The sequence below is a fragment of the Notolabrus celidotus genome, chromosome 7 (genome assembly GCF_009762535.1).
Source record: "Notolabrus celidotus isolate fNotCel1 chromosome 7, fNotCel1.pri, whole genome shotgun sequence".
Lineage (NCBI taxonomy): Eukaryota > Metazoa > Chordata > Actinopteri > Labriformes > Labridae > Notolabrus > Notolabrus celidotus.
The window spans coordinates 11,900,471-11,918,247 of record NC_048278.1 but is presented as its reverse complement, the minus strand read 5'-3'; the positions used below and the strand labels follow the sequence as shown (position 1 = coordinate 11,918,247).

Here is a 17,777-nt window from a genome sequence, read left to right as displayed (position 1 = left end):
GTATTCATGTCAGATACTTCCATTTCAGAAATAACTTTTGTAGGATATTTGGCAAAGCAGAAGTGTAATTAGTTAATCAATTTGATTGAAAATCATCACAAACCTTAAGCTACTCACAGGAGCTTTAAAACAGCCTGAATACATTGTGATTTATTTTAAGTTTATGAATGAAAAACTGGAGCACGGTAACTTGATTTTTGATTAAGCTTGAATAAGCTTAGCTTGAATAAACTAAGCTTTAATAAGCTCAGTCAAAAAACTTGCGAAGACACTGTCTAAAGTCAAAGCATTAAATTGCATAATCTTATGACTCAATAAGTTAGAATAAACTCCTTAACAATGCAACTGTACTTTTGGTGACTTATAAAGCCAAGAAGTTTCTGCACTTCATGTGCATTTAAAAAAAATAAGAATAAAGAATAAAAAGGAATAAATCAATCAATATATCCCAAACACGTTGCATATTTTCAAAACCAGCTGGAGTAACAACAGAAAAATGATCACGCTTACAGCAATTTACAGCCTTTATAGTCTCAAACCCTATTTAGCCAACATGCTCTGTCCTTGTATCAACATTCAACAAAGACATTGTGAGAGTAAAAGGATGTTGTTGTTTTTTATCATTGAAACATTTGTCGGCTGTCTTCAAACAGGGCTTACATTACAAGCCTTAACTGACCTGACTTGATGCTGGTGTGAACATTGAGGCTGTTCATGATCACATGATGTTGAACAAAGTTGTCATCAACATAATCGCCTGTGTCTCTGTTTTGTCTGCAGTCACTGATGTTTGATTAATCACACCTGCTCCTGTTGTCATCCAGCCAACATGGCTTTGAGCGGCTGTCATAGAGCAGAATCATAAAGTCTGAGAGGATATTACTCTACAGCACATCTTCATACTTTTGTCTGATGCACAGCTGTGCATTTCTGACACTTTTTGGAAGTCTGATTGATTTTTAAAGACAACTCAATGGTTAAAAACACTTGAAGCTCAATCTGACCTGTGTCCGGAGCTCCTTCACAGTCTGCTCCTGCAGGGACCAGTCCCGGGAGCGTGAGTCACTCCTCACGCCCCAGTCCGCTATCTGAGTCTCCAATCTCCGGTTGGTCTCCTGCAGCCTGTTCACCTGCTCCAGGAAGCCTCTTAAACGGACATTTAGTCCCAGCATGGTGTGACTGGAATCCTGTAGCAAGTCCATGGACACCTGGGAGAGCCCACAACCTGAATGTTTACTCACACAGCGAGCTGATGAAATTTCCATACAGTCAAATGACCCACCACAGCTGGTGAAGGCAGTAAAATATTCAGATAGTACACGACTTACTTTTTTATCCAGAATGGACACACAGAAATATAAATTAACAACATTCACAGCAAACACTGCCACCCATTTGAGATCACACGCTGCCAGAGGCGTTCACTTGGTAAATGTTTACCCAGAGACACTCACCTGAGACTACGTGGCCTTCAATGAAGAGGGCACACACAGTAAGTGTAGTAATATGTCAGCAAAACTCCGTCCGTCTATTGCCTGGTCACACTGAGCCAATCCACCACTCCCCTACAGCTTAGCTACATTCCTCTACCTCAGGCTGGACAACACTTTCTCCTTCCCACTGTATCCCAGGTCATCAGCAGCCGGCCCCTGAGACAGAGCAGACAGGCTGCCATTAGCCTGCCAGTATGACTGCTTGTTTGTGTGTCTGTGTGTCAATCTGTGGTCTTCAGGGTCAGCCTCGACAGGGATGGTCTTTTCTGTCCCACCTCACTCCCCGCTTCGGCAGCATGTGGACGAGGGTAGTGCAGTGGGGTAAGCACTGGACACTGTGCTTACATCACCAGCACTCTGGGGCCCTTTGTACTCTCTGATCCAGGATTACTGAACCGCTTTCAAACACACAGAAACACAAGCTGTGGAGGGAATGTTCAGGGAGACACACTGACAGGACCTGTGTGTGAGTGTCAGTGTGTATTTAAACAGTACCTTAATAAAAGGTTGCCTTTAGATGTACTATAATTAAGGTTAAATCTGTGTACATTGGCACATTCTGAACTCAAGTAATACACAGTTGTGCAAAGTAACCTCTTGCTTAATTACAGTCCTGACTGGTTTCAGAAAATATTAGTGTGTGTCTGGGCCAAAGGTTTCATATTCCTTACATAATGCTGTTCCAATAATTCAGCAGATGCCCGCATTACAGCCTAAATTCCACCACACACACATTATGGCTCTTGTGATTTAGTTATTTTTGTTTTTTTAATACAGATTTTTTATATACTTGATTGGATGTCTTTCACAATGCCATAACCATAAAATGTTATTGTATTGTCACATACTACTTAATTAAAAAAACGTTTATGTTATGATAAGATGTGCCGTTCTGATAGTATAGGGGTGCAGCGAAAGATTTGATTAAATTGAGGCTCAAGCTGAGATACAAATGGAATTAAATGAGTGAACTTTCAATCAAAACAAACAAAAACATAGAAAGGATATTGTAACCCGGTATGATTACCCCATAATCTGGCAGCTAACTTCATCAAGTCGATGTTGAAGCTTCAGTTCCTGCTCTCAGGCCGGCTTCTCAACAAAGAGGCAGAGCCAACCGGGATCCTGTGGGTGATATACTTCCTAACCCCCCCCCCCCCCCCCCCCCCCCAAATAACAAATGTGGTGTTTAGAATATGTCTTCCCGCCCCAAAAGATCTGAGTGGGCTGAGGAAATAAATCCTTCATTCTGTAATTTTGTCTTTTTGCAGACAAATTCATAGTGGTCTTTCCATGACAACAAATGGTAGATCAATACACAGGAATCATTGGCTCAACGCTAAAATATAGCAAAATAACAGTAAAGAAGAGTCTTACTGTGTCTCCGTGGGGAAAACAGTGGTGCTACAAGTTTAGTGATGTAATGAGCTAGCAGGGCTAATTGTAGACTTGTTTGAAAAGCTAACTTGTACATGCTTTTCAGTTCATGCCTGGGCTCCTCCAACACTTATGATGACACTGACAGACTCAGCTAGCCTGCTTGCTCAGTTTTCAGATATGACAGTGTTTCTCACAGATGTGCATTAGCATGATCTCAGCTGGGTGGCATGTTAGCTGTTAGCTTGTCTGCTGGATAGACAGCTAGCGAGCATTGGAGTCTCTTTCCCATGTATTTCAAGCAGCAACTTTTGTAAAGTTGCCAGTACAAGCTTATCTGATTACTTTACCCTTAGGCAAACAAAGAGGCAGGATGTGGGAAATATCAATACAGCAACTCAGCCTGCAGATGTATCTGCTACAACCACTGTACAAATATTGCCTCTGAGTAGACATTTTTTTCTCCAGAGGCTTTGCCATTTGGGTTTGCCGACAGTTTGTCATGGTTTTGTTTTATGCTTGTCTGTACTGTCAAAAAAGAAATAAAGAAGGATTGATAGAAAGGATCAAGCAAGAAAAAAGCCATTATAGTAGACAATGTGGGAAAGGGGAAATATGATAATGACCATTTGATAATTAAACACACACAATGAAAACATGCTGACTAACCAGACAGGGCCAGACAGGACTGTCAGGACACTTACCATCATGACACCACACCCTCTCAGGAAAGTGTCCTCCTGTTGGCAAGAGAGCGCCGATGATGACGACGACTAATAATGTTGTTAGTTAAAATCCTGGATAAGCAGCACCTGCATGGGCGTAGCAGGCAGCTCTTTTCTGACTGTCTGGGGCAGATGATTTCTGCTGTGACTACAAACAGGGAATGTCACCCGGCCTGTTTCTAGACGTCATGTGCTCCCACAAAGATCCAAGGAATAACCTCCATCGCACGACATCTGCAGGAGTGTACGACAGGGGGAATCACATAACTAGGGGCTTCGGGGAAAGCAGGTGGTGGCTTGTTTGTCAAGTTTCAACAGTAGAGATGGAGGCTTCAGCGGTGGACACTGCCTACAAGAGAAGGAGGCCAAAACAAACCAGCTTCAGATTACAGGGTTACAACTGAACAGTGACCTGTAAGAGCCCCTTCATGTACCTGACCTGACTTTACATTCCTCTGCCTCTGTTCCCTCACGGGTGGGCGTCAAGGAACTCTTTGATCGCTGCTCATGTGATTCCTGATTTTCTGTAAAAGGCATCTTTCATTAAAGGCGTTCGGAAAACAGATAAAAAAAACCCATCTGTTATCAAAATATACTAGAACTTTGATCCAATTATCCGACAATTATAAACCTAACTCCATGCCAGGAGGATTTTGCCTGAACATGATATAATTACCGAAGTCTGAGTTCTGTATTAGGAGCTATTGTAGTGGTGTAAAGCTGAACCACAGGAGGGATTAACTGCACATAGCTCTTTACCACACTTTGCTTTAGGGGCTATGTTCAGGTAAAGCACACTTCTTTACTTGCAGTGGAGTGTAAAAAACAGACACAAGATTAACAACAGTTCTTACCACAACACTCTACTGTCACCCCAAGAGCTATTTACACCTGTCAGCTCATTCAGACTCTCATTATCCATCTTCTACTTTCAACACGTATTATAACCATTGTGCCATAAATTAGGTAATAAATATTTGTAACAATGTGCTCAGAACTATGTCATGTAGAAAGGGTACCCTCTCTCATAAGCAGTCTTTTATGTAAAGGTACAGCATGTAGTATTTAGCAGTACAGACTTTGTAAAAATTAAATATGATATCCATGAGTATGTTTAAGTTAGAGCATAATCGGCGCTGTTGGCCTTGTGGTTTAAGCATGCGCCCCATGTACAGAGGCTACATTCCTATCCAATAAAAAGTCACAGCAAACTACCTGTCGAGCATCAATCTACAGACAGTTTTAACTAACTTTCCATGACGCTAAGATGAAACTAGCTTGAATTGTCACTTGATGTTGTCAGATGAGGCTTTGTACTCAATTGCATAACTTTCAATATATTTATAAAAAATAATAGTTAAAAAATCTTTACAGTGACTTTTTTTCCAGAGGTATCTTTAGATGAAAATCGAAGGCCAGCCTTGAGCTGTCAGCTTACATGTGTACACCGATAAAACAGCTCTACACTGGCTGTGACATTGTTCCCTATGAGGAGAGGAAACTGCAAATTGGTGCCTCCATTTGCACTGTGCAAATATGAATATTGACCCCAAGTGCTGCAAGCAAAGTTCAAATTCTTTCAACCTTGACCTTCTAACTTGCAAGTTACAACCAAATGTATATCAATGAGGATGTGACACAACTGACAGTGAGATATGCAGAATGAAGGGGGACAATAAACCTAGACTTCTAGTGTTCCCCCACTCAAATTGCAAATGTTTATCTTAGGAACTCTGACAAGAGCTCTCTAGGGATTTTTTAAAGATGTATAAATCAGAGCTGAACTTCGCTTCTTCTTGTGGTGCTCAGCTGTAGGGAAACTCAAGTAAATTTATGTAACTGGGCACAGGCCTCATCGTCTTACATCAGTGGTGGACCTCATTAATAAATGGATGTTAAACTCATGGTTCCACATGGTTCTCTTACCTCTGGCAGTGTTTGTGTCTGTATCTCTACATGTAGTGCTCAGAAACTTGTGGTGTTTGCATCACCACAAGCAGACTACTGTGTCTTATCCAAAAAGAGATTTCATCATCTGAACACTAACATCACATTTCTCAGACACTCCAAGGATTTCCAGGCCCATCCTAATATTAACTGAAGCAGTATGAAAACCAGACAGGGCACCGTTCCCCTTTAATGCAAACTAACAAACAAACACTCCACACCTTTGACATTAATGCTGATCATACCAGTGGGGACGAACAATTAGGCCCATGTGGTTGCTGTCTTATTAGACTGTCAGACATAGACTACATTCCACACACGGCATAGTTTACGGTCTCTGAGACAAAAGTGACACTCAGATGAAAGGCATACCTTTGAAGGCGTTCAACTAGTACTACAATGAGGAAAACTGAGGGGAACGGCTCAATTTTTAACACACATGCTTCAAGCATGCAGGGTGGCTCCTCCACAGATTGCCTGGGAAAGTTGAGTAAAAATTAGCCACAAAGAAAATACAATTAAATAAACTACAGGGTGTCATTGAGGTCCATCATGAATGCTGCTTCTGCCACCCTGCTTTGTTTCTTGTTTGATTAAATGTGTAGCCACAGCGAGACATATTAACAGAAGAACACAGTCCATATGACTTATGACCATGACATATTCCTGAAATGGATGAATGTAAAGGATGAATTAAGCTAATTTAAAATAGAATTTTAAATTTTCGTTTTCTTGTAAGTTGCTGTTTTCATACTTTATGATTCTACCGCCTGTGGGAACTTCAAAAACATTAGCCAGAATCATTAAATAATGCATTCCAAAAGCTGTAAGGCAACCAGCCCTGAAAAACTATTATCCTCATCATAACCTGTCCAACATTTTGCACAGCACCTCAGGGTTACGCAGACCTTGATTCTCACAAAACAATTAATCTGGGAGTGGCACACTCAGCTGTGATTCAGCTTTAAACAAGGAAGGGCGAGCATTTCAGACAACAGAACAAGTCGAGCCGTGTACTCATTGTTGTCACTGGCTGTTTGTGGGTTTAGCTGAAGGGCTGGTGACGGGGAGGGGGTTTGTCTGGAAAGTGAGGGGGTAAACTGAGAAGAGGAGTGAAACTGTTTCAGCTGCAAATGTCTGATATGTGACAACATGATGAGCCCAAATTACACCGTCAGAGCAGACTGTCACTGACAGAGCAACATGCAAAGAAAAAAAGTCTGCAAAAAAGAAGTCCTGCCATTGTCTAAGCTTTGCTCTTTTAAACTGAACCAAGTTATGCATATGTTATGTTGGCCTAGAGTGTGGTTATAGATATCACTGTGTTTTATGAGGGAAGAGATGAGATGTACTGCATAAATGGTACCCTGGGGATCAAACACACAAACAGAGAGTCCTGTATGGCTGAGTTCCCTACTACTACACATCATTTGGGCTATGTTATCAGCAACTACTGCTTTATCCCTCTTTACCTTTTGTACAGAATTGTAAGGTGTAAAAATGGGGAAACAATCCCACCTTATATGGACTTTACAAATATGTCTAAACAAACCTCTACTAATCTAAATTATCTGAGTTAACCTGAGTGTTTTTTCAGTACTGCATGTGATGCATGTTCCTATCAACACATTAATAGCTTAATCAATTGACAATTATTTCAATGGATAAGTCAATGAAAGATTTATTTATGACAAAATATTGTTTGAGCAAAAAAAATGAGCAAAAAAAAAATACTGCAAGTTTACTAAAACCTCTGCACTGAGGGCAACTTTGAAAAACCTTTTGTGACTTTCTCCCTGTGATCCAACCTCTCTCTGACATTGTATTTATCCACCTCACAGTGTTTAGTTAGTGGCTGTAGTTGAGTTACTGCAGTATACAAAGTTCAGCATAAGGACACAGGATTGAATTAAAGTAAATGTGTGTTTCTGAATTAAAGATTTATCTTAATGGTAAGGATTTAACAAAATGGAAAAACTCTACAAAGTGCAACATATGCAAGTTATCTAAACTTCACAACAAGAAACATATACTAAAAATAACCAGATGCTATCAATGTGGCATCATCCTGTACATACATTTTCAGGAGCTCTGCTCCTGGAGTTTTCTAAAGTTGCGTATTTATACATGTTCCTCAACATGTGAAGCCTTCCCTGTTACCCCAGGTGGGTGGTGGGCTGTGAGGGGTGGATCTCACGAGGCAGGACATGATGTCAGAGGAAGCCATAGTGTAATGTTTGCAACAAGAAACAGCTTAAGTTGTTTTTAATCGATTCATCTGACACTTACCCCTATACAGAAATGGAAAACGACTAATTGGAAATAATCTGTCTTGTTACTGATGGTCTTGTTTGCTTTTGTGGATCACATAGAGGCCTCAGTGGTAACAGTTTCATGACTTATAAAAAACTGCTCACAGGAGCCAGCGTTTAGCCTCAATCTCTGCAGAACACAAACTGCCTCACGAACAAGGGCAACAAAAAAAAAAAACATCAGCTGATTTGTTCATTTTCTCCCTGCCAGTCTTTGCCCAATAGTTTAGTTTGTGACAAAGTGTCTTTGGATGGGGTGGGTGTTAGACCATCCAACTGTGTATTATCCTTGTTTATCAACTGGCTTCATGCCAATCACTTGGTTGTGTTAAATACTTGATTCTGATTGGTCAAAACTTTATATCAATGGCTATTTATTCTGAATATCAAAGGTGAGGCCAGGGACAACCTAATCACACACGTCATATCAAATCAATCCACAGACACGAGTACGGTTGATTTCATCTCTTACTGTTGACACTGTGGCAAAAACACTATTTTCTGACAGCAATGTTAAACAACATGGTGGATATTTTTGATATAACTCTCAATTGGGAGAGCTCCTTCAGATTGGTAGTTAATGACTGATAAGAAAAGAAGATGACACAGTGAGAAACAGCAACTGTTTAGGCAACTGCTAAAACACCCAAGGAGCTGAGTCAAAGAGACGTCGGCCAAATCGAAGAAAACAAACACAAAGAAACCTCAAACAACAACCCAGTATGGGCTTTGGCAGTGCTACTCAGGCATCAGGAAGTTTAATAATAATTATCTGTTAGTTTGCTACCATGAGCAACCGATTCCACATTAAACTAATTCTTTAAATCTATTGTCAATGAGAGAATAATCCTTACAACAGCTTTAGACACTCACGTTTTTTAAAAACCAGGGTTCCTTCTTGTAGTTGTAATATTGTTAAACTAGTTTAAGCCTGAGGCATTTACCCCTGCCAATATGTCAATATAAAAGCTTATCTAAAGCCATTTTTATTTTCCTCAAGGGGTATTAACAAGTCAGGACTTAAATTAGTGCTTAAAAGAACACTTAAAGATGACTGTCGCTCAATACTGTTCTCACGTCAGAGTTAAAGTTACCTTTGAAGGCTGGGTTAGTGGACATTTTCAGAATCTTTCACTTAACTGTGGACCTGATGCAATTTCGCTGATTATTCACATTTGATTATAGAGTGACAGCGGCTTGTCCACCCATTAAATTCTGTTACACCTGCATAATGTAATTGACCAATTTCATGTCCAAAATTATAATTACAAACAATTCCAATAAAATAGACATGTTCAAATCCATGTCTGTAATTATGATAACAAACAGTTTTCATGGGAACTGAATCTTGTTCAGTTAGTGAGTGAGTGTCAGCATATTAAACAAGGCCGCCTGGCAGCAGCTGAGGACACCTGCACGGTACATTGGCATTATAAGATTGTATCAGATAAAAAAAGTAGATGAAACGGTTCAATCCATCATCCTGAATCGCAGTAACATCACAGCCATTGTGCATCAAACAACATGCTCTTGTTACTAGCAACACATGTTAATGCCAGCTGAATTAAAAGATGCTGACAGACCGGCCAACACAGACTTGAACATTATCATCAAACAAGATTGTTATATATAACAAGTAAACCGCAGACCAACGTATTTCATTGTTTTTATGCATTAGTAAATCCTTGTTCTGATTTGATTAATAAATGCATCTGAAGTATAAAAGATGAGAATCGTTTATCATATCTAAGAATCAATTTCAAATACTGTGCTTTAAAGTCACCATTTCGATATGACCAGAGACACACAATGATCTAGCAAAATAATTTGTTCATAAATCTTCAAAGATATATGTATGTCAAAACACAACAAGTATTTACTGGCTCAAACAAACATGGTTGTCATTATTAGAACAGGTCATTTTGAGAATGTATTGTAAACTATGCCACTATGTGAGTGACACTTATGTAAGTTGCTCTGCAATAAATTCCACAGTAAAAGTGAGAACTAGAGAGAATTCACGTGCAAGCATGTATGAACAGAGCTTATCTAACCTCTGATGTCAAACTCATGAAGTCTCAGAGTTGCCAGCCTAATGTGGTTTAAGCAATTTGAGCAGCAGCCTGGGGCACATAACAATGGAGCAGTAACACCTTATAAAACATATATCTTGAAAATCTCATCAAACTGATATTTCCAGCCTGTTAATGTCAGAGTATTGCCATGGTTCTTCTTATGATAAAGGACTTGTCTGAGAGATAACTATGATAACTTGTCTGAGAGATCACTTGGGTGTTTTATGTTGTTATCATATTGAGACATACCTGAGATATTGAGCTACTCTCATCTTTCCCTTCATCTGAGAACTTACACTTGTCTCATTTTTCTTTGAGCTGAGATGCCAGAATGAAACATGTGTAAGAAAAAAGGCAACTCACACAGGGCTCACTATAAGACTGAACCATTTACTCAGGAGTCACAAATAAGACAAGTGAGAAAATCTCCTTGGAGACACAGCTGAGACAACAATAAGATGTCAGCCTAAATTTTACTTGGGAAGTTCTACTTTGGGAAGTTTTCCAAGCAATGAAATGTGCCTACACCTGTTATGATCATGTAACTTTAATCAAAGTAACCTCAAAAACAAAATGCCTTAAAGTCAAGTAACCTCCTTGGAAGCAGAGCATCATTTTCAGTCAACAAATATTCAGGTGTGGTTGGTTACTGTATTTTTTTGTGTGAGAAAAAACAGTCACATATGAGTTCTTGTTTTTCATCAAAGCAATGCTAACAAGTCTGCAAAGTTTGCAGAGGCTGGAAAATGAATGGTATTGGTTTGAAAGCTTGATTTTTCTGAATAGGGCTAACATTTGCTCCTAAGAATATATTTTTTCATCATATAATTTTATTACACGTACAAGCTGTGTTATATATGCTAACTTTTTCCCCCTAATATTTAGCTAATATTTTACAATGTAAACACACATATTAAACATGGTTAACACTATAACTGCTAAACTAGCATTTGAGCATGCTCAAAGGGAGAATATTGGCATGCTAATGTTTACGTTAAGCTAACAGCATACACATAGGCTATTTTTGGTACAACCAAGCAGCTATTAGCAAGAATACTGCGTTTCCAACAAGTGTAGCTAAGCAAACTTTGTCATATATATATATATATATGTATATATATATACCACTGCTTTGCTTATTAGAATTTAATATCAGCTACACTAAACTCATGATAAAACATGGTATATTTAAAACCAGATCTTTACAAGTGTAGTTTTGAAATTGATGTGTTTTATGAGCTATAGCACCTTGCATCCTCTTGGATAGCCTCATGCAACTTTTAGTAAGACAGTTTGAAAACCCAATGTTAAAAAAAAAACGTGTTAATATTTCTGTCAAAAATTTGCTTAACTTATAGTTTTGAATGTTTTCAGAAAATGCTCCCAGATAGGAGACATGGCTTATTTGATAAATGATTACATTTGTTTAATAATCCAATGTTGGAATGGTCTACTCTTTCACTCATTTGATCATCAGCTACTGACTTTTCAGAATTTTTTTTTCTTCTCATCAATATGTTGATCCAAAAGTACTGAATATTAGCATGCTAACACACTTACCTGGTTAATATTATACCTGCTTATCCCTAGAATTTAACTAGGCTTGTAACTTGTTAATAAATCTAGCATAGTCTTGTGAGCTAAATGGGAGCTAGCTTAATTTGGTTTATGCCCCTCTCCATTCCTAAATTACAGTCTCAGAAAGTCATAGCCATGGAAGGGTTGGACTTGTAAAAGCATTGGCTGGCATCTCAGTTCATAAAATGTACCAGCCCATTTTAAAATTTTTTAGATTTTATTCTATTTATTGGATTATTATTATTATCATTATAATTGATTTGTTAATGACAAAATGCTTGTAACTGTATAACTCACTTTGTGATACCCTGGTAATATTACAGAAGAAAATAACTTACACAGCTCTTAAAGCCCAAATGAGAGGAACTTTTTGTCCTATCTGTTGTTTCTAAAGTTTAGTAAGTGTTGTTTGAGTGTTTTAAAAAAAAAAAAAGTGAATTCTTTGCCATCACATATCTTTAATTAAAGGTGACAACTTGACAGCACAAACACTCCTACATGACTTCACCTGAAATGCGCTCTGACAGCCGTTAGACTAAATGTCGGGGCAGTAAACCTGAATGCCAACCCACCACGCCCGGTACTGTGATGCTGGCGAGTCGCATCTTTCCACCCACCTGTTCGGCCGCTCCCACCACCTGGAAGGAAGGTATAAAGCGTCATGCGAGCCTCTGAAACTCACCTCTTCCTCACCACTCGTTGGGTTTGACAGGTTCCAGTGCTCTCTGCACCTGAGTCAGAAGAAACGTCACCATGGCCTATCGCCCCAATATGTCTCTGTATTCTATGCCCACAATGAGCGCCAGACGGGGTGGAAGCGTCTATGGCGGAGCAGGTGGCAAAAACGTCAAGGTGTCCTACGCCTCCAACGGCATTGACATGTCAATGTTTGGAGGTGGTGGTGGTGGTGGCGGCGGCAGTTTTTCCACTGCCGGCGGAGAGAAACAGACCATGCAGAACCTCAATGACCGCTTGGCCTCCTACCTGGAAAAGGTGCGCCTTCTAGAGGCCGCCAATGCAACGCTGGAGAGTCAGATCCGCGAGTGGTACTCCAACCAGACCCCCACCGTCAGGGACTACAGCAAGTATGAGGCTATCATCGAGGACCTGCGCAGAAAGGTTTGTTTTTCTTTCTCCACACTCTTAAAAACACGAGAAAATTGTTTAGTAAGACGCCTACTAATGCTAAATAATTTTTAGAATAATCCAAATAATGGCTTAATCCTAAAGTATCTATTTTACCTACACACTTCATTTGATAATATACATATCGTTTTGTATTTCCTAGTTTTCATGGTTAAACTGTACTTCAATAATGCATGATAATGTATAATTGTATCTATTTGGATTCACTTAATATCTTACATCTTGTAAAGATTGATGAGGTGCATGGAGTTTAAACTTCACCTGATATGACCTAAGTTCAGACACAGCACATACAAAGTTGAGAACACACTTTAGTAGTCTCCAGATTAGAGTACTATTATAGTAAACCGTTTATCTTTTATTACTTATTGCAGACTATAAAAAAGTCCTCCTCCATGTTATGTTTGCTGACTATAAAGTTTTGTCAGTATTTCACTCAGTCATGTGCCCTCAGGGTGTGGGTCAGCAAACTCATGACCCTCAGTTCTTGTTCATCATCCGATTTAAGAAAGATATAAACCTCTGAAGATAGTGGTTTAAATGTAAAGCTCTCCCTTATTTAAGTTGTTGCTTTTGTGTCAAAAACATATAAGACTTAACAAACACATTTTCCATCAGTAGATCCCTATTCTGCTAAACATCAAAACCCTGCCAACCCACAGTCGACATTCACTAACACACTTTTGTGATTTTATTATAATGTGGATAAAGATGTGCTGACAATAATTCTCTTCTTTCTGTAGATCAATGCTGCCACACAGGACAATGCCAGGCTGATGCTGCAGATCGACAATGCCAGACTTGCAGCAGAGGACTTTAAGATCAAGTGAGTGGAAAGTTTACATCACAAATTTTCAGTCCTGTGTGGTTGAACACTAATTATCATTAATATCATCTAAGTCATCACATGATCGTTCAGTAGTTTTAGACTGAGCTGGCACATTGTCACAGGGGTGTAACGGTCAACACAATGATTAAACTGGTTGAACTGGTTTTAGCTTTACTTTTTTGTTTTCTTGTTGGTGGTAACACCACTGGAGCAGACTCAGCAACATGAAACTTTGTGCTTTTCTCTTAACAGGTATGAAAATGAGCTGGCAGTCCGTACTTCAGTGGAGGGAGACATCCTTGGACTGCGCAAGGTCCTGGATGACCTGACCATGGCCAGGTCTGACCTGGAGATGCAGGTGGAGGGTCTGAAGGAGGAGCTGGTCTACCTGAGGAAGAATCATGAAGAGGTGAGTGCATTAGGAATAGCATCACAGCATCTCAGTGAGCTTGAGTACAATGAAATTAATCAATACAACACATTTTAATAACAACACTTCAGCCACCCAACAACACAAGAGCCTAATTCTCTTGAATATCTTTATTATTATCAGTTTTTGCTCTGGAAAGCAAAACGCTTTGAAGAGTTTTGAGGATATTAAAAGAAATAAAAAGTCGCTACAATTAAATGTCTGTTGTTAAGCTTCAGAGGCAGAGAAATGAGGGTTAAAGCATCATTAATCTTGTTAATGGGACAACTACTCAAGTGTGTGGCAAAAGGCCCAAAGAAGTATTATCTAAAGCTTATACAAACAACAGGTATTACAAAACTTGTTCGGATCGTCTGCTGTGCCACCAAGTTGTGTATCTCAAAATAGGTGCTGCTGGCGGCCCCAAGGTGCTGCCAAGAATTCTGACTCATATGAGATCAGTCAGTAGACTTCTCCGTTTACTTACTAAGAGCCAGAGCAAGCTCATCAACATGACAGATATGTAGATGCTTTGAATAAATTCATTTTGAGATATATGCAACTACAGGATGATTGTAAAACACTGTGTAATCGCAGAGCCAGTAAAACAGACGTGACAGTGAGGTGAAGCAGGAATCTCACAATATCCATTCATAAGTGTCCTAACAGCTAGCATAAGCAGTTAAAGGTCTAGCAGCTAAGCCCCTGAGTGTACTGACATTTGTTTTCTAACAGGAAAATTGTGTTATATCATCTCATAGAAGATGAACTGTTTTATTTAAGCTGTTGGCTTGTACTTTATGGGAAACCTTTTTTTTTCTTGTTGTGTTGCTTTTATTTGGGGATATTAACTGTCTTTGACCCTATTTCCCTGTCTGTAGGAACTTGCAGCCTTGCGTAGCCAAAGCAGCAACAATGTGAACGTGGAGGTGGATGCAAGGCCTCAGGATGACCTGACCAAGACCCTGGATGGCATCAGAAGTCAGTACGAGGGTATCGCAGAGAAGAACCGGAAGGAAATGGAGGTCTGGTACAAGGTCAAGGTGAGTGGAACCAGATGATATGTTAATCTCATAAAAACATGTTCATCTCACACCTGTGTTTAACCAAAGATGTTTCTTATATATCGAATAATAACCAAATTTACATTCAATCACATTTCATGTCTTTTAGTTTGATGAACTAAACAAGCAGATTGGAACCAACACAGAGTCCCTCCAGTCCTCCAAAAGTGAGATCAGCGAATTGAGGAGGACCCTGCAGGCCCTGCAGATCGAGCTGCAGTCCCAGCTCAGCCTGGTAATACAGATGCATATATCATTACTGGATGAAGCTGCATTTTCATGCACTGATTTTTTCAACGAACCAGTTTCAAACCTGATGCACTTCTCAACATTTGTCATTTCTGGTTTGTATAGCGCGCATGCCAAAGTAACGTGTTTTTCTAAATGTTGGACTATAAACACTATAAATAGCACCTAAAATAGTTAATCTGTCAGTGCAGTGTTTTCACCTGAGGCAACATTGGTCCAGAAAAGTAAAATCATAAGCACTCAGATAATCCTCACCTGTCTTGTGTTTTTCTCCCCATGAAGAAATCTGCCTTGGAGGAACAGCTCGGAGAGACAGAGTCCCGCTACAGCCTGCAGCTCAGCCAGCTCCAGAACATGGTCAACAGCCTGGAAAATGAGCTCAGCCAGATGCGGGCAGACATCGAGAGGCAGTCCCAAGAATACCAGATGCTCCTCGACATCAAGACCAGACTGGAGTTGGAGATCGCTGAGTACAGAAGGCTGCTGGATGGAGGGGATGTGAAGTAAGGGAGATAACTGTTTGGAAATGTCCTGCTCAAATCAATAGCATTTGTTCTTATATCAAGCAGAAATTCACTTCATGATACAATTTTATTTAACTACTACAAGTAAATAATGTTTATACCATGTCCTCATCATTTTGCTGCTAAACAGAAAACTATTAGCTTAGTTTAGCATAAAGACAGGAGACAGGGGTAGGGGAAAGCTTGATTCTCTGCAAAGAAACATAATAGGCACATTTTTGGCTCAATGATTGCACTTAAAAAGATACAATGTGTGAATTTGTTAACTTTTGAGCTGGAAGGTAATCACTAAATTGTGTGTTTTTTATTGTTGCAAGCTAAGCTGACCAGCCAGTAACTGTTACTTTATAATTATTGTAATTTTTGCCAGTGTGTGGCAAGAAACAGGACAAGAAGGCTCCAGATACCAAATATTAGCATATTTTATTTTATAAATGCAGCAAGAATAACTGTTTCCTTCCCCCCCCACAGAAGTACAGTGACTACCACTTCTTACAGTAGAAAAGAAGAAGTCGTGAAACGTAAGTTTACATCAATGCTGCATTTTTAAAAAGCTCTCTGCACAAATTAGAAATATTAAATATTGAACTTTATTTGTTTACAGCTAAGCCAATCATAACCCAGAGGACGAGGGTGGTGATTGAGGAGATCGTTGATGGACGAGTGGTGTCCAGCACAGTGGATGAGGGCACAGAGATCCGCAAAAATTAGACAGACTGGATCCTCAAAGATCCAGATTGAAATAAAAAAATAGCTTACATAGGCCCTTCAATTTTTTTCTCTGTTTCTGACGAACATCTGATGTTCCCTCTTTCTAAAGTTTGAGATCAACCAGGGTGAATATGTTGTGCTGTTATTCCCCTCAGGTCAAGTATAAAATATTTATTTCTCCAAGTATTTATAAGGTGCTCCTAAGTTGAATTTTTGTCATTAAACAAGATAAATTGTATTTTTAAATTTTTTATAAAATTATAATATTCTGCCCCCAAATTCAATAATAAAAAAAAACAAAACGTGTTTCTCCCCAATTACCCAAGAAAACGGAATGAAGTTATACTGGCCCGACTTCCTCTTGAAATACCACATATAGAAACTAGGTGGCACTGTGGGTCCTGTGTGATAAGAAGAGAGATGGGTCACAGATACAATACAAAGGTTTGGAAGAATATTTGTGAATGTGTTCATGGTGATATTTGCATGTAAAAGGTTTTTTGTAGCTTTTTGCTGGAAGAATCATTGCAGTGGCATTTTCTCCTGATTAAAAACACACGTCTCATAAGCCATTTTGGGATTTGCTGTGTAGGGGATCATTGGATCTTTGCTTTTCTTAATTTCCTGAAGAGAATAAACATGTGCTCTTTCCCATATGTTTCCTTTTCATTGTTCTTCTTTAGAGGATTAAAACAGGCTATCTAAGATGGTCCAGCTATGCTGCTGCTCAGAGGGTTTGCCTTATCTATATTTCAGAGCTTAGTTTCCTCTTTAAACAATCTAATGCATAACACTCTTAATTGAAATAAATTATTAAATACATGGTATTTACCTCACTAAGTTTTCAGACCAATAAACCTAAATACATGATCCTTATGACCAATGAAAAGTTTTCTTGGTCACAAAACACACCACAGCTAAATTATATGTGAATTATTCAGGGGTGGTGAAGCCACCTCATAAGGCGTGTACATAAAGGGGAATGGGGACAAGAGGAAGGGTTTAGGCGTTTTTTTGCCAGCAGTAATATATGGATGCCAACATTATACTATAATAAATTATATTATATTTATTATATATTATTTTGTATTACCCTTATGAGAGTTACAATTTGAAAGACATTTAATGTATCATGACAGAAATTGTATAATGATGGTGATGACAGTGACTCTTTGAGAAGCTAGTCTTACCTGTTCCTATACTTTTGTCAAACTTCCTACTGTGTTAACTTCCAAATTGGCCACTCTACTGAATGAGTGTCTTTTTTTTGGTCCCCAGGACATTTTATCTATAAATATGAATGGAAGTTAAGTGTTAAATGCATTTAATTGTTAAGCA

The 17,777-nt window shown here is 39.1% G+C and overlaps 2 protein-coding genes across 2 annotated transcripts in view; one reads left to right on the top strand and one right to left on the bottom strand.

The window, feature by feature from the left end:
- Positions 1–12,565, bottom strand: part of krt222 (keratin 222) — a 38,592-nt gene extending 26,027 nt beyond the window's left edge. The window contains exons 1-4 of the mRNA XM_034688970.1: positions 12,190–12,565; positions 4,030–4,119; positions 3,575–3,944; positions 1,005–1,208 (exon numbers count right to left, since the gene is read on the bottom strand). Coding sequence (XP_034544861.1) covers positions 1,005–1,208; positions 3,575–3,580 — 210 coding nt within the window. The 5' untranslated portion in view covers positions 3,581–3,944; positions 4,030–4,119; positions 12,190–12,565. The remainder of the gene's footprint in view (positions 1–1,004; positions 1,209–3,574; positions 3,945–4,029; positions 4,120–12,189) is intronic.
- On the top strand, positions 11,933–17,095 carry LOC117816618 (keratin, type I cytoskeletal 13-like). The gene is made up of 8 exons (XM_034688971.1): positions 11,933–12,626; positions 13,397–13,479; positions 13,735–13,891; positions 14,773–14,934; positions 15,065–15,190; positions 15,487–15,707; positions 16,200–16,249; positions 16,333–17,095. The coding sequence occupies exons 1-8, from the start codon at positions 12,261–12,263 to the stop codon at positions 16,437–16,439; spliced, it is 1,272 nt and encodes a 423-aa protein (XP_034544862.1). The 5' UTR covers positions 11,933–12,260; the 3' UTR covers positions 16,440–17,095.
- The last annotated feature ends 682 nt before the right edge of the window (positions 17,096–17,777 follow it).

Coding starts and splice junctions, on each gene's coding strand:
- LOC117816618 (XM_034688971.1), top strand. CDS start 12,261: ATGGCCTATCGCCCCAATATGTCTCTGTATTCTATGCCCACAATGAGC. Junction 12,627..13,396: donor TCGAGGACCTGCGCAGAAAG/GTTTGTTTTTCT, acceptor TTCTTTCTGTAG/ATCAATGCTGCCACACAGGA. Junction 15,708..16,199: donor CTGGATGGAGGGGATGTGAA/GTAAGGGAGATA, acceptor CCCCCCCCACAG/AAGTACAGTGACTACCACTT.